Below are 15,253 nucleotides of genomic sequence, written 5' to 3'. Positions count from 1 at the left end.
AGTTAGCATAGTTTTTTTACCTTCTTACTTTTAATAAGCCTTCACTACCGTGGGTTTATTGTAAAAAGCTTGGATGAAACCCGGCTGTTTGAGCAAACTGCACATTTTTTAATTAGCCTTGGACTCATTATAATAAGCCTGAAAAAATCAGGCTGATTAGAAATTGCTAAGTAGTTTTCCAATTTGCCGGGCACATTGCAAAATGACGACACTCTTTACAATAAGCCTTATATTTCAATTCGCCTATGACATATATATAGTATATAAAACAACATGTCGTGAGTGATTCATAATCAATGCCCAGCAAAAAATACTGAAGATAAGTTGGTGAAAATTTGAATACAAGTTCTTCTAATGGTGTAAGTGCATGCTGCAAAAGGATTTTTTGAAATTACTAGTTTAAAGGTTTAAAATGGAGTTACAATGAAATTTATTATTTTTTTTTATTTCTCTATAGCACATGAAGTATCAACTTGATTTTTGATGTGTTTGATCCACATGTGAATATTTAAAAATCAATTTCTAAATTTTTTAAAATCCACACTTTAAAGTATTTTTGAATTGTTTTAATTTCTTGATAACAAATTGAAGTATCAATTTGACTTTTGGTGAGTTATCTTCATGTGAACTAACCAATGTCTAGATTTTGTTTGAATTCAAACTTGAAAGAGGTGAAGAAAGGTAAAAATGTTGAAGAATTTCAAATTTTACCATTTCTGACTATTTAAACAAGATATTAAGTAAATTTGGGCTAGCAAATTCTCTTCAAATAAATATCTAAAAACCATTTTTAGGTTTCTTGAATATCAATTTTATAAGAGGTGTGATGGTGTATGGCACACCGTGATGTCAGCAACACAGCCCTTTTGTTACTGTATGTGCAACATAACTGGCTGCATCTGCCTGACTAAAAAACATAAAATTAAAAAAAAGAAGAGAAACAAAGTATGGTGTCACCTTCTCCTAATGGTGTTTGTAGGATAACACTAAGAATTGGACAAAATACATTTTTCCCTTACAAAGGAAGATAACTAGCAATAACCAGTATTTTTAAGAAATTACAATACACTGATATTGTTTATAAACTGAATAGGCTTTAATTTTTATTTATCATTATTATTTTCACAAGCATGAGTTTAATGAAGACCAGGTGAATCTAAGGAGCAGAGCTCCCTGGTTAGATGGAAGTGTGATCAAAGTGAATCCTGACTGTGATGAAAAATGCAAGTTACCACATAACTACAGGTGAAGCTGCGACAGGGTTGCTAGTTTATAATAAATTATGATTTATTAATATCATTTGTGTAAAAAAAAAAAATATTCTAAATTTAGACCATGTACTGAAAGTTTTAGAAAGGGTGCACTTTTTTAACTTGTAATAGTTACAAATTTCATATAGATAGAAAATATGATAGTATTAAATTTTAGTTGAACTCAGCTATTTTAAACATTTAAATTTATCGACTATTCTGACATCAGCTTACTATTGTCAGTTGTATGTTATTTATATGATTTTTTTTTTGATGTGATATGCTTTATATAATATCAATTACTCATCAAACGTTACGATAATGTCTCCAATAAATTTTAAGTTTTTTTAGAAAATACTGTGTTTATATGCTTTTTCAGTTTTTAAAAAACTGGAAAAAGCTATAGTTTTTATATTAATGATTTTGTATTGACTAAAGCTTAAAGCTACCATAAATTTTTTTTTATATAATTAATTTTTTAAAAATTTATAACTATTTTTAATAATAATTAATTTTTATATTAATAATTATATTGCAGTAAATAAATTTTACCACAAAAAATACACAGCTAAATGTCTGTTATATATCTTAAAAACTGTATGAAAAAGATAAATATGTCAATTGATTTAACAGTTGAAGACAGCAGATACAATTTATAAAAACTAATGTTATGTTTACTGAAAAAATATACAATTCAGTAGTAATACTATTACAAATTTAGGATTAATTAAATGCATTACAGTTATTTATTAAGTCTAATCATGTTTGAGAAAGAAAACTATAAAACCGTGATCGTTAACTGTTAAGTTCATCACATATATAAGCCAATTTAATTATTTTAGGTTAAGGAACAGAAAAGGTTCCTTTATTTTAGGAAAAATAACTTTTTAAATTAAGCATTGATTATTATCCTTACATAAGGAACTTGGATGTGGATCATGAAGATGAATGTTTACTTTGTTTTGGAAAACTAAACAATCTTCTTTCTATGGACTCTTGTCCTTGATACATTTTTTAAAACTTTTTCATTTCTGATATGCTTCAAAATTTCTACTATTAGAATGATAACTCTTCAACTATTGTGAAGCACTAGGGTGTACTATGTTAAGGCATGTAAAACTCACAAGAAAAAGTTAGCATGAGTTAATTAGAAGCCACCAATTAGAAGTTATCTTGCTAGCCAATTGCAAAATTAACCTGAGAGTTAACGAAATTCATTAGCCTTTCATAGAGAATTATGTCATGCTCATTTTTGTAGTTTTAGCACTTTGATGAAACCAGAATTGTGTAACTGTTTATCAAGTTAAAACTGAAAATAGGTCTAAATCATTAACCCGTTTTTAGTGGATTAAGTATAGTTCCCATACTCTAGAGGAACAAATGAAGTAGGAAATTATACAGGGCCATTTTTTTATCAACCTTCAATTATGCATCTAAGTAAACAAAGAGATAAGTAATAAAGCCAGGTCTGCACATCGTGCGATTGCGACATCCTCCACCGCCAACCTCTGCCATTGCTGGTTTCATTTCTTCAGTCTGTACCAAGCTACGGGCAATTAAACATGGCTGCTACGATCAATGCTCCCGCCAAGTGTGATACGTTTTCTGCAAGCAGAAGTATGTAGCACTGCTGAAATCCATTGCAGAATGAGCCTAATATATGGTGAAAACTTTATGAGTGATGATATTGTATGGGAAATGGTGTAGGAAATTTAAAGAAGTGTGAACGTAGATGTCCATAATAAAAGTGGGCTAGGAAGCAAATCTGTCACTACTCACTACTGTACACCTGGTTGAGCATGTTGATGATTTTATCTGTGACTAACAGTGGTTTATGATAAGTGAACTTTCTGCAGAAATCCGAGAAATTTTGAGGTCTTCTCTGAACACAACTGTGACTAAAGACCTAGGATACCAGAAACTATTTGCACGTTGGATCCCAAAAATGATGAGTGACTATCACAAAACGCAGCCAATGGCATCAGCCTTAATGTGTCTCATGCATTTCGATAACGAGGGGGAGAAGTTTTTGAAGTCTATCATTATTGGCGATGAGACTTGGATCAAGTATGACAATCCAGAAACCAAAGAACAGTCTAAGCAATGGATGTACATTTCTTCTCCAAGCAAGTCGAAAAAATTCAGACACTGAACAACAGGAAAACAATGCCTACAGTTTTTTGGGACCATAAAGGTGTCTTTTTGGTGGACTTTATGGAGCAGAAGACAACAATAACAAATGAAGTTTATTTTGAATCTTTGTCGCCTCCACAGAGTGATGCAGAACAAACAAAGAGGCATGCTCTCATCCAGCATGGTTTTGATCCACAACCGCACTGTGACAACATGACACAAGACGTCAAACAATTCAAGTGGGAAGTTTTCAACCATCCACCGCATAGTCCAGATCTAGCACCTAGCAATTTTCACTTCTTTCAAGAATTGAAGTCATTGTTGGGTGAACAACACCTTGCCATCAACAAAGAACTTCAGGAGGATGTCAAGACGTGCCTCTTACTTCACTGGCAGCAAGCTTGTTTGAAGAGGGCTCAGAAAGCTGGTGTCACCATATGACAAATGCCTCAATTGTTCTGGCGATTATGTAGAAAAATAAGTTAGATACCACCCAACTTTTAGTAATAAAATCATTTTGTTATGTCAATGTGATTTTTTTATAGCCCATCGGAGGTTGAAAAAAAAACAGCTCTCACATGTTTCCAGAAGGCTTTTAGTTATTTATCCTTACTTTCCTCTCTTTGTTTTTGTTTCTTCAATAATTAATTCATATGTTAACATCTGTATAAGTTTTCAAAAATTAAGATGGAGAAATAAAAAACACTTTAATCTGTTAAGACTTTGACAAAAAATAAGATATATAGATACATGCAAATGTGAAGAGGCTTCTGCTAATTAATCTCTTTACAGCTGCACTTTTCATCTGAAAATTATGAATAATGTGTAGAACACTTGTTTTTTTTTAGATATTATGATTCAAAAGAACAAACATTTTGATAATTTGCACCATTCTGTACAATAGTGATTTAATTGATTTAGATAATTAAAGCAAAATTCATAATTTGAAAATTCAACTTACCAAATTTGGTTGAGTATAATTTGATAAGAAGTCATGTAAATTTTTCCAACATAAAGGAAATTTGTTCACTTACACTATCTGTCCCAGTTTTTCTTATGATTGTGATGCGTGTTAAGGATCTGAGGGACAAGTGACATTGGTCAGGATTTCTTTGTTTGACAGTAATCTTCATTTTACAGCCAGTCCCTGTGGTAAACAGTGTAAAGGGATTGCTTATAGAGAAAAAATCTTCCTATGTTTTGGGAGCTTAGCATGCTGATAAACAGCAGTATTTTTGGCTATGTGAAGAAGGCAGTAGGAAATCACTTGTCTCTTCAATTTGCCTAATAAACCTGGCATGATATTTTGTTATTTTTGGGAATAGCTATGTCAATTTCATGAATTTCCTGCCGTGTATTAATTCACCTCCAACCATTAAATTATGACACTCAATTCTAGGATGTGTCATGTAATTTTGTTTGATAATTAATTTTTTCTTGGAATAATTACAAGACTAACAGTATACAGAGTTAAAGCATAATAGTATTGCATTCTCACAGTAATTTGGTTATGATTGTTTTAGCAATTAAAAAATGGATGTTAAAATGTAGTAAAAATAAAGTGTAGTAATAATAATTTATTTTGCTTACTAGCAATCGATATAGTGAATTATATTTCAATTTAATCTTTATTTATATTGCGTTCCTACCAAGAGCATTTTGCTTATTCTTATTTTATTATTTATTACCATATACTAATATTTTACTTTTTTCAACATTCTCATTAGTATTATATGAACAAGGATTCATTAAGGGTCTGAACATTTTTATTTTACCAAAAGAAAATAGTAGTACCAATTACTCAAGTTTCATAAAGTAATTAATTAAAGTTTCCTATGTTATAGTAGTAAAATTGTTTAGTTTGAAATTTGTTGAAAATTAGAATTCAGTTTATCACATTGAAGAGTGAAAGAAATATGGGTAATATGTGCTTTTTAATGATTTAAACACTTTTTTAGGACATGCTAAACTTGCATTACATTGTCACTTTTTATAAAATATTCACTTTAAATAAAATATTTTTACAAAATACATAATGTGTACCTCAATCCACTACTCATTTCATTCAATAAATCTAACATGTATAAAGCCTAAAAATTAGAAAACTTGTTCACAATGTTTATTACTGTAGATTCAGAATTCTTTTTCTTAATAATTCGATAGTATATTGTATAAGGTAGGTTGAAAGAAACTGCAGCAGTCTATCCCCACCACACATATCAATTGAACCTTCTTAGTACTGATAAATATGCTTTTATGTATATTAACATGAAATATTATAAATAATTCAATTTTTATATGTGTGTCCTCCACAGGTTGTCAATATTACATTAGTCAGGTGATTTTTCCTTCTCAGACATGACCAGAAATATTGCTGCTTCCTTTTATGGTTAAATAGATGGATTTGTGATTTAATAACATGCTACAGAGAAAGACATATTTAATTTACCCAAAATTTATGATAAAATATTATATAAAATCTGTCAGTTCTTAAGAGTACAGTATTTCTTTTATCAAATTTATAAGATGTTATTAAAAAGTTCACCTTTTTTTAATTATTTTATAAAAATTGACATGTAGACAAGAAAAGATTATATAGGCTTTGAATTAAAATGGATAAGGTGGTGAGTTAAAAATTACTCTTAATTTCAACAAGTATGTTTTTATAGAACTGTTTTTTATTCCATAAGTTTTTAGTTTTTTTTTCTGACTAGGAAGCTTGTCCCACTGGCCGCACGCAGTGTTCAACCCCTGATTACAATGTTGTAAAAATTTGTAAAAATAATACTGATTACAATGTTGAAGGAATGTAATTACTTGGTAAAGCAGTATTTTCATAACAACCTGTTTAATTACATTTTGAACTGCATGCGTACTGTATTTTATTATTTTTCAATAAAACTACTAATGATTTGTAAAATTGTTAATTAATTATTAACTGACTTCAGAAAAAGAAGGCATTTTTACTTTGTATATATTTTTTATATCTATTCAAGCCTTATCTCTTATCATATTCACCGATTTTGATGATCTTTTTTTTTGATATTTCTTTGGTGGTCATGTTAATGAGTTGAAGATTTTTTTTTTGTTTTTCATTGTCATTTCTCAGTTAGATTGGATAGATTTTTGTAACATAATTTTATCAAGCCTGAAATGAAATCTCTATTCAAAAATAGAGAAATAAATATTAAACTTTCAAGAGAGCTGCCTTAACTTATGCTGGGTAACAGTCTCTTTACATTACAGTGTTTATCTTTGTTTCTTTTCCTATTCGTTTTTCTTTTCTTAGTCAAGATTTTTCTACTTTAATGTTTCTTGTGGATTACTCTTTTTCTTGCTAGCAGTTTCTTTTTTTCTAAATTAGTTCATATTTTAAGAAAAACAGAGTTATAAAAAGTTTAAAATAAAATTGATTTTTTAAAAAGCACACACTTTTTGAAGTTGGCTTCAAGTTAACAGTTAATAAGTTGGTGGTAGTCGGTCAGTTATAATTTGGGCTAACTATAAAAAATTGAAATTTTTAGAATTGATAAAGTAAGCAATAAATTTTTTTAAATTGTTTTATAAATCACTGAATGAAATTAATAGTGTGGATTGAGGTACACAACGTTATGTATTTTATAAAAATATTTTATTTAAAGTTTTATATTTCATAACAACCTTTTTAATTACATTTTCATGATTTTGAATTTATTGGATCAGTATTATTTCATTGTTTTATAAATAAATTTGATCAGTTATTTCTCTAATTAGAACATAACTTGACACTTTGAACAGAATTTACATTAACTGTTAGTATTTTACTTTTGGAATAAAAACTGGAGCTGTAACTAATCATGAGTCCATTTATATCTTAAGAGTTACAGTATTTTTGATATACTACATTGTACCTAAGTCATCAATAAGTATTTTTGTCAACATAATTTGCTAACAATCATTTTGAAGCGTCTGTTTTATTACTATAAAATTTCATTGTATGTAATTGTATACCTCATTTTAATTGAAAAAGCCAAAGTATATGTGAAAATATAAATTTCTGATTTTTACATTTTAAAGTACATTTACTTCATTAAGTTATATATGCAATATATATTAGTCTTGTTTTCTTGAAGTACAAAAGTGATTGTTGATAACCAATATACTTTTATCTGTTACGAATATCTGAATGAAGCAATTCAATAAACTAATTATGTTAATATTTTGATTAATTTTAATTTCAGAAGTAAAATAATTTTTTTTTTGTGATAAAATGTATGCTGATTATTCTGGTAAAATAATAGATGTTTGTTAGTAGTCAGTTTATGGGTTAATGCCTAATTAAATCTTAATGAAAGAATTCAAGAAAGCTTACTTTCTTTAAATATTACAAGCATATTTTTTATACCTGGTTGACTTTTTATGTATATATGTATATATATATTTTTTTTTTTGACAGAAATGGATGTGATTAGTCGACTTCACAAATACTCAAACTATCAGCTGACTAGTTCGTTAATTGGTAGAATTACAGATTTTTTTCATTGCATTCATACGAATATATATATATATTTTTTTTTTCTGTTAACAAGCAGCATTCTTAAAATTACATTAAGACCATACAAAACTATATAAACTTCCTGTTCATCCATATAATCACCAATTTGAAATTTATCGCACATTTTTAATTCCTGCTCTGCTGTAAATCTAGTTTTACTTATCACAATTTTTTTCTGTAAAATCATATATAGTTCACTAATTCATTGGCACACAGCAACAAATGGTTTCTCCTAACTGCTTGAATGATGTATGCTTCCTCAGTGAATTTACACATATTAAAATATTAGTTAGGTATGAAGTATTGGAAATATTACGGTACATAATTCTAAGAATTCGTACTAAATCTACACTTTTAGTGTAATAGAAAATTTTGCTTATTAACGGAATAGATCCTTGCATTTGCTGATGTAATAGCAATAACAATTTTATTATAAAACTAAAAGCACATACAGTATTAATTAAACAATAATCAACCTGCCACAGCTCAGTGAGATGAGGATGACATCCAGTTGAGGTGTAGTCTTGTACATTAACCTTATGCCAGTTAAATATTTTTTATTTTTATTTTCCTGTTACTATGAAAAGACGGAGTACCAGACATTGCTGGGAAAACTTGTTTGGTTTATTTACATTAATTTTTTAAAAGTGTACACATCAAATTTAATTACATTGAACCCCAGATAATATAAAAATATAAGTTTTATTCATGAAAATGTGAAGAAAATAGCAGTTAATCAGTATCACAGTTTAGAGCTATATAGAAAAGATATATCAGTTTTTTACGTAGGTCATTTTGAAATAAAAACTTTAAACAGCTTATATATGAATTACATTCCAGTCTCTGCTTAAGAACTTAAATTGGTATAACTACAAAAAGAAGCTGACTGTATCTGTAAATTGACCATACCTCTTTTTTAATACAGTTCAATTATGTTTTTTGAAATATTGTTAAGTTGGGTGTTTTCCTTTAAATTATTATTGAAATATTTTTCAGTTCATAGATATTTAAAGTATTTTGTGATTATATATATATATATATATATATTACACATAATTCAGAATATTTTTCAATAAGCATTTAAAAAGCATCTAAGCACTTAAGATAGGATCTTAAAAGGATTGAAACTGTTATAAAGCGTGGAGTAAAATTTGGTTATAGGTTTAAAATGACTTTTTTGTAACATGCAATAAACACCAAATAATTTGCATATTTTCTTATCTAAAACTTGTTAAACAGTCAAAACAATACTTCGTCATCAGAAAACTGATGTTATTTTTGACTGCTGATTGTTTCTAATTTGTTGTTGGACAATAATTTGTATCATTTTCTATATTCATCACTTCACTTTACATTTAAAGTTATGTTTATTTTAGTAATATTATACTGGGTATATAAAAAAAGAATATAATAAGGGGGGATAATTTGTTATATCCCTTGGATGAGGTTTAAATTTTTTATTTAACGCTAGAATGGAAGAATAGGTTTTAGTTGTGGCACAGGTTTTAGTTGTGCACATGGCCATAAATTGATTTTCTTAATGCTTGATAGCACCACTAGTAAAGATGACAACTCATGAACAAAAAGGATTATGTTTTGGAGTTGCCTAAATGTTTTATAAAGGATCTTGTTTGTGGATACTTCCACTATCTACTGATGTACCTAATTTGAGTTACAATTTTGAACCAGCTGTCGCTTTCGTGTATGCAATAACCAGACATGCTGGTTAAAGTATAAGATGAATTCTTCTATTGGTTGGATGTGTCACATGGCTAAAGATGCTTGCGTTGAAGCCTGTAGGGAAAGACTGTAAGAGCTACTCTTTCATTTTATTTATGACTCATTAATGGAAGACAAAGTTAAAAGATGTTACGCAGATTTAAAACCCTGATATATTTTTTCACACAGATTCTGATTCACATGTTAACCAAATGTTTAATTAACATGATATTAATTATAGCAAATTCAAAGTAAAATGAATTGAGTGGATGGATTGAGTTTAAAGATGGATATTATTTGGCCATGTTTTGTTGTTGGGTCAAGAAGGTGGACTGTACTGATTATAGTAGTAACTAGTTTATAAGAATGTGACTGTGCAATTTTTTATTTTTTTTTATTTGTTGTACCAGGTTAATAACAAGACAAATATAAACTTAACAACACTCATACTTACTGGTATATATTTATTTCTGTGTTCTATGAGATTCCAGCTTAAATTCACAGACATGTTCCTCTGATTGAAGTCATGAAAAAAGGAAATGTAAACATGGGTCTGAAAGCATTTTGCTTTCAAGTTGACTAGTCAAAAAAACATGTTACTAGAAATCTTATGAAGATATTTAATTTGAACAAATATGTACAAAAAATCAAAAGCGAATACACCACAAGATTGAATAAGTTTTATTTTCAACAAAAAAATTATAAAGGAAGATTGCACTTAATATTTGTCTCTGTTGTAGTTCTTTTTTGTGTAAAAAAGTTTGGGTATTCAATATGCATAGACTCAATTTATTATCCGATTTGAATTTTTAAAAATAATGCAAAATAAAAATTTAAATTTCATAAAAAATTTAATATATCGGCAAACCCAATTTCTGTCAGATATTTTAATAACAATGTCTTATATGACCTCAGTAAACCATTTGATTTACTTCCATACTTCTTACAAGTAAAAACATTTTCTTGGTATAGGAAGAAAACATTACTGTGATAGAGGAACCACTTATACTTATAGCTAGTTATCATATCTTTCTAACCAGAAACATATCATTGAAATTTCATTTGTTGTTAAGATAGGAGATTCCATACTTTTGAAATGATAATAATGGAATACTTTTTTTACCACTCTTTTTTATCTCACTCATTTTACCAGCCTGCTCCAGGCTGGTGCTCCATCACTGGACAATTCTATTCTATTCATTTAGGCATTTACAGTTTTCTAATCATATTTTTATTGCTTCTCAGGTCTTGTTTTACACACGTGTACTTAAACTGACTTCATAGTGAAAAAAATATTCAGTTTTATATCTGTTGCACATATTTGGATCTATATGAAATAACTACAATAAAGTTATAACATCAAATGCTGATTACTAGTCTTACCTTGCTTGCCTTATTATTATTAAATTAACAAATGTATTATGAAGTATATTATCATTTATACCTTCATGCATTTAATGTATGAATTATATTTATCGTAGGGAACTGGAAGCAACTCTTGAATAAGTTTATGCCATATTAGCACTATATGGACTAATAATATAAGAACCTTCTCGTGACAGTGACTTTTTCTTATAGGTGATGACACCAGTAAACTTCAAACCTCTCTCAAGTTGTTACTTGTATATATATACAGATTAACAAGTAGAATATTAAAATTGAAAACCCCGGTTTATAGCATATATTTACATTATCACACATTTATTTAAAGTGTAAATAAATATTTATCTGAAAAAGTGAAAGACAAGCCATACAATTTTTTATGCCACAAGTTTTAAGTAGTATCATTCTAATGGCACAAATATTTTCATACATAATTCATGAAAATTCATTAATTTCTTTTATCATTTTAATTGAATGTGGTAACAATTTTTTAAAGAATTTTAAATGAATCTCTTTTAAACTTAGAGTTGTAATGTATATCATACAAATCCTTTCTCATTGGATTAGTTGGCCTGTAGACAGCAGCCTACTTGAAAAAGTACAGGTGAAAAGATCTTTTGGAAACAAACAGAATGAACTTATTTTAAGATGCCATTTTAACATTTTTTAGTATTGTAAAAAAACAATATTCCAGCTATATAAAATTTATTTTATAATATGTAGTTTTTTATTCTGTTTTTCAATTATTTTCAGTAATTTTAATTCAAGTGTAGTTATCTATTTATTATTTTCCAATACTAATTTAAATGCCATTTGAAGAGTAATAAAACAATTTCATTTTCCTGATTCAAGTAAATTGCTTACTATCTGTCACCATATTTCCTTCAAAAAATCAGATATTCATTGTTGCATATGCGGTTGAGACAATTTTCTCAAAATAACAATCAAATGGTAATCCCAAATTTGTACAGCTGTTCTTTTAATCATATGGCATAGACAAACATACCATTCATTTCTTTTCCTGATAAAATAAAACATAGTAATTGTTAATTTTTTTATTATTATTCAAAGTTATTAATGCTAAAACCATTAAGTGTCAAATTAAACTTTGGTAGTAACAAAAGTTCTTTTCATAAGATTAGCAGGCGAAGTTAAAATCAAGCTGATTTTTAGTTATACATTGCTTACAGTTTTTTAGCATCAGTAGTAATAATTACACAGTAAAAATAATTACAATTGATGAACTTTATTTTATAATACACAAGAAATAAGTTAAAAATTCTAAATTCATAATAAAATTTATTCTGTATGTTTATGTATTCTTCTCATGTAATAAAACCAATCCATTCCTGAGAATTTAATTTCATTAAGAGCATTACTAATTTTCTTAGGAAGTAAAATTATACTAAATAAAATGTAGTAAAGTTTAATTTCAGAAAAGAGATCGTATAATTCCAAAATGATTGTTCAGATTACTATACTATAATCCTGAGCAAGTTATATTTTATATTCTTAACTCTTACCTTTTGAAATCTAGTTGTGAGAGCCAACTTGTTGATATTTTAATTTTTCATATTTAAAATCTGAACTTTGTAAGAATATTTCACCAAAATTAAAGAAAAGAGTTTTGTAGGTTGTAACCGTAACTTTCTATGTTTCTTGTATATTTAACCAAATTTTTAATATTTGCTTAGTCATTTGTGATGTGATATTATTCATTAAAAATTATATAAGCACACATAATAGATACTTAATTTGATAATCATCCTTATACATACAGTAATAAGAAAGGGAGTCCGACAAGGATGTTCCCTATCCCCGTTACTTTTTTATCTTTACATGGAACTAGCAGTTAATGATGTTAAAGAACAATTTAGATTCAGAGTAACAGTACAAGGTGAAAAGATAAAGATGCTACGATTTGCTGATGATATAGTAATTCTAGTTGAGAGTAAAAAGGATTTAGAAGAAACAATGAACAGCATAGATGAAGTCCTACGCAAGAACTATCGCATGAAAATAAACAAGAACAAAACAAAAGTAATGAAATGTATTAGAAATAACAATGATGGACCACTGAATGTGAAAATAGGAGGAGAAAGGATTATGGAGGTAGAAGAATTCTGTTATTTGGGAAGTAGAATTAAAGATGGACAAAGCAGGAGTGATATAAAATGCCGAATAGCACAAGCGAAACGAGCCTTCAGTAAGAAATATAATTTGTTTACATCAAAAATTAATTTAAATGTCAGGAAAAGATTTTTGAAAGTATATGTTTGGAGTGTCGCTTTATATGGAAGTGAAACTTCGACAATCGGAGTATCTGAGAAGAAAAGATTAGAAGCTTTTGAAATGTGGTGCTATAGGAGAATGTTAAAAATCAGATGGGTGGATAAAGTGCCAAAGAAGAGGTATTGCGGCAAATAGATGAAGAAAAAAGCATTTGGAAAAATATAGGTAAAAGAAGAGACAGACTTATAGGCAACATACTAAGGCATCCTGGAATAGTCGCTTTAATATTGGAAGGACAGGTAGAAGGAAAAAATTGTGTAGGCAGGCCACATTTGGAATATGTAAAACAAATTGTTAGGGCTGTAGGATGTAGGGGGTATACTGAAATGAAACAACTAGCACTAGATAGGGAATCTTGGAGAGCTGCATCAAACCAGTCAAATGACTGAAGACAAAAAAAATACAGTATTGCGTCAATTTATTTTTCATTTAAAATCCTTACATATTGATTTTATTTTTTGTTGCAGGTTCAGACAAGAGACTGAAACATTTGAAAAAAAAATAAACATTGACAAATCAAAATAAAGTGAACTTAATACATAATCACTTCAAACTGCATTATTTCTACATTAAATATAATTTTTTAGTAAGTATGCAATAATTAAACTGAAATAATGGGAATAGTAACTGTGTTATATTTGTATTTATCAACAATCTTTTTTTTTTGTTTTTAATTAAAAAATAATTAAGTGCTTTATTGTTGATAAGAGATTAGGTTAGTTATATAGATAATTTAGGTTAGGTTGGTAAATGCAATTTATCTATGTGAGGGTAGTTTAAAATTATTGTTATTGTTATAATGTTGTTATTGTTATTTACTGGCATTATTGCTTTATTTTGTTTTCATTTTTTAGTACAAATAAGTATTTTTAGCATAAGAGTGAATGCTAACTATTTGATGGACTAATTGCAATAATGGCTGACTTCCTGCACAACGTTTTTATTAAAATTTGCAAAGTACAAAGTATTCTTTGCACTTTACTGCATTTAGTCTTTCATAAGGAATATTCAATCTTAAACTATTGTGAAAATTGTGTAATTCAAAAGTTATTCAGGGTATGATGTTAAATTGTTACAGATATGTTTGTTGATTTTTTTTTATTTAAATGTGATTTTAATCAAACTATTCATTATTATTGTTATTATGTACCATATTTATATATTCTTATATTTGATAAAGTTGCGCACAAACTTATTGTTTTGTTAATTGTTTATTATTAAATGATACTTAATTTTTATTATTATATGTACATTTACATGTATTGTGTATATTATTTATATTTGTAGATATGCAAATGACAACCATATAATATATTGTAACTTGAAGATTACCTGTATGTATCAATAAAGCATAATAGAAGAAATATTCATCTATTAATTTATTTGTTTTCAGAAACTTCTTAAAGTATTTTAGATAAATTCAGTATTATCAGTTGAGTTTATCTTAACTGTTATTTGTTCATTATTATCGAGTTGGCTTCAAGTAAAGCTTTAACCATCAGGTGCTATAACTAAAGTGTATCGTTAATAAAACCCATCCAATGTTTAATTTTCAACCAAAATTAATACTGTGAATGTTACTGAATGAATACAAATTAAGATATTTAATATTAATATCATTTATAAGAGGCTAGCAATGAAAACCTATATGCTATTTCATGTATATAAAAAGTTTTTTTATTTTCAACTGTAACTGATAGTCATCCATTCAGACAGTTGACCACAAAAAATACACATGGACTAGTTTATAATTATCCAAATATATATTCATTTTGTTTCTGTTGATAATACTGCCATTTTTGCATGTAGGTGCTATGAAATATTTCCAACTAACATTTGTGTATAAATTTAAAGTTGATAAGTTAATTCTGTTGTTATAACTGCAGTATTAATCATGGCCTCTCCACTTTCTGCTAGCATCAAAGGAAACCAGTGTGTATTA

At 27.9% G+C, this 15,253-nt stretch overlaps 1 protein-coding gene across 4 annotated transcripts in view; it reads left to right on the top strand.

The window, feature by feature from the left end:
* LOC142323364 (androgen-induced gene 1 protein-like) overlaps positions 1 to 14,671 on the top strand; it is an 85,865-nt gene extending 71,194 nt beyond the window's left edge. For all 4 annotated transcript variants that reach the window (XR_012756093.1, XR_012756092.1, XR_012756091.1 and 1 more), the window contains one exon: positions 13,779 to 14,671. Coding sequence is in view for 1 of the 4 variants with exons in the window: in XM_075362897.1 (XP_075219012.1) it covers positions 13,779 to 13,816 (38 nt within the window). In the remaining 3 variants the exon portion in view is untranslated. The remainder of the gene's footprint in view (positions 1 to 13,778) is intronic.
* Positions 14,672 to 15,253: the final 582 nt, after the last annotated feature.

Source organism: Lycorma delicatula, chromosome 1 (assembly GCF_047948215.1).
Source record: "Lycorma delicatula isolate Av1 chromosome 1, ASM4794821v1, whole genome shotgun sequence".
NCBI classification, from domain to species: Eukaryota; Metazoa; Arthropoda; class Insecta; order Hemiptera; family Fulgoridae; genus Lycorma; species Lycorma delicatula.
This window is presented reverse-complemented; position numbering and strand designations above follow the sequence as displayed.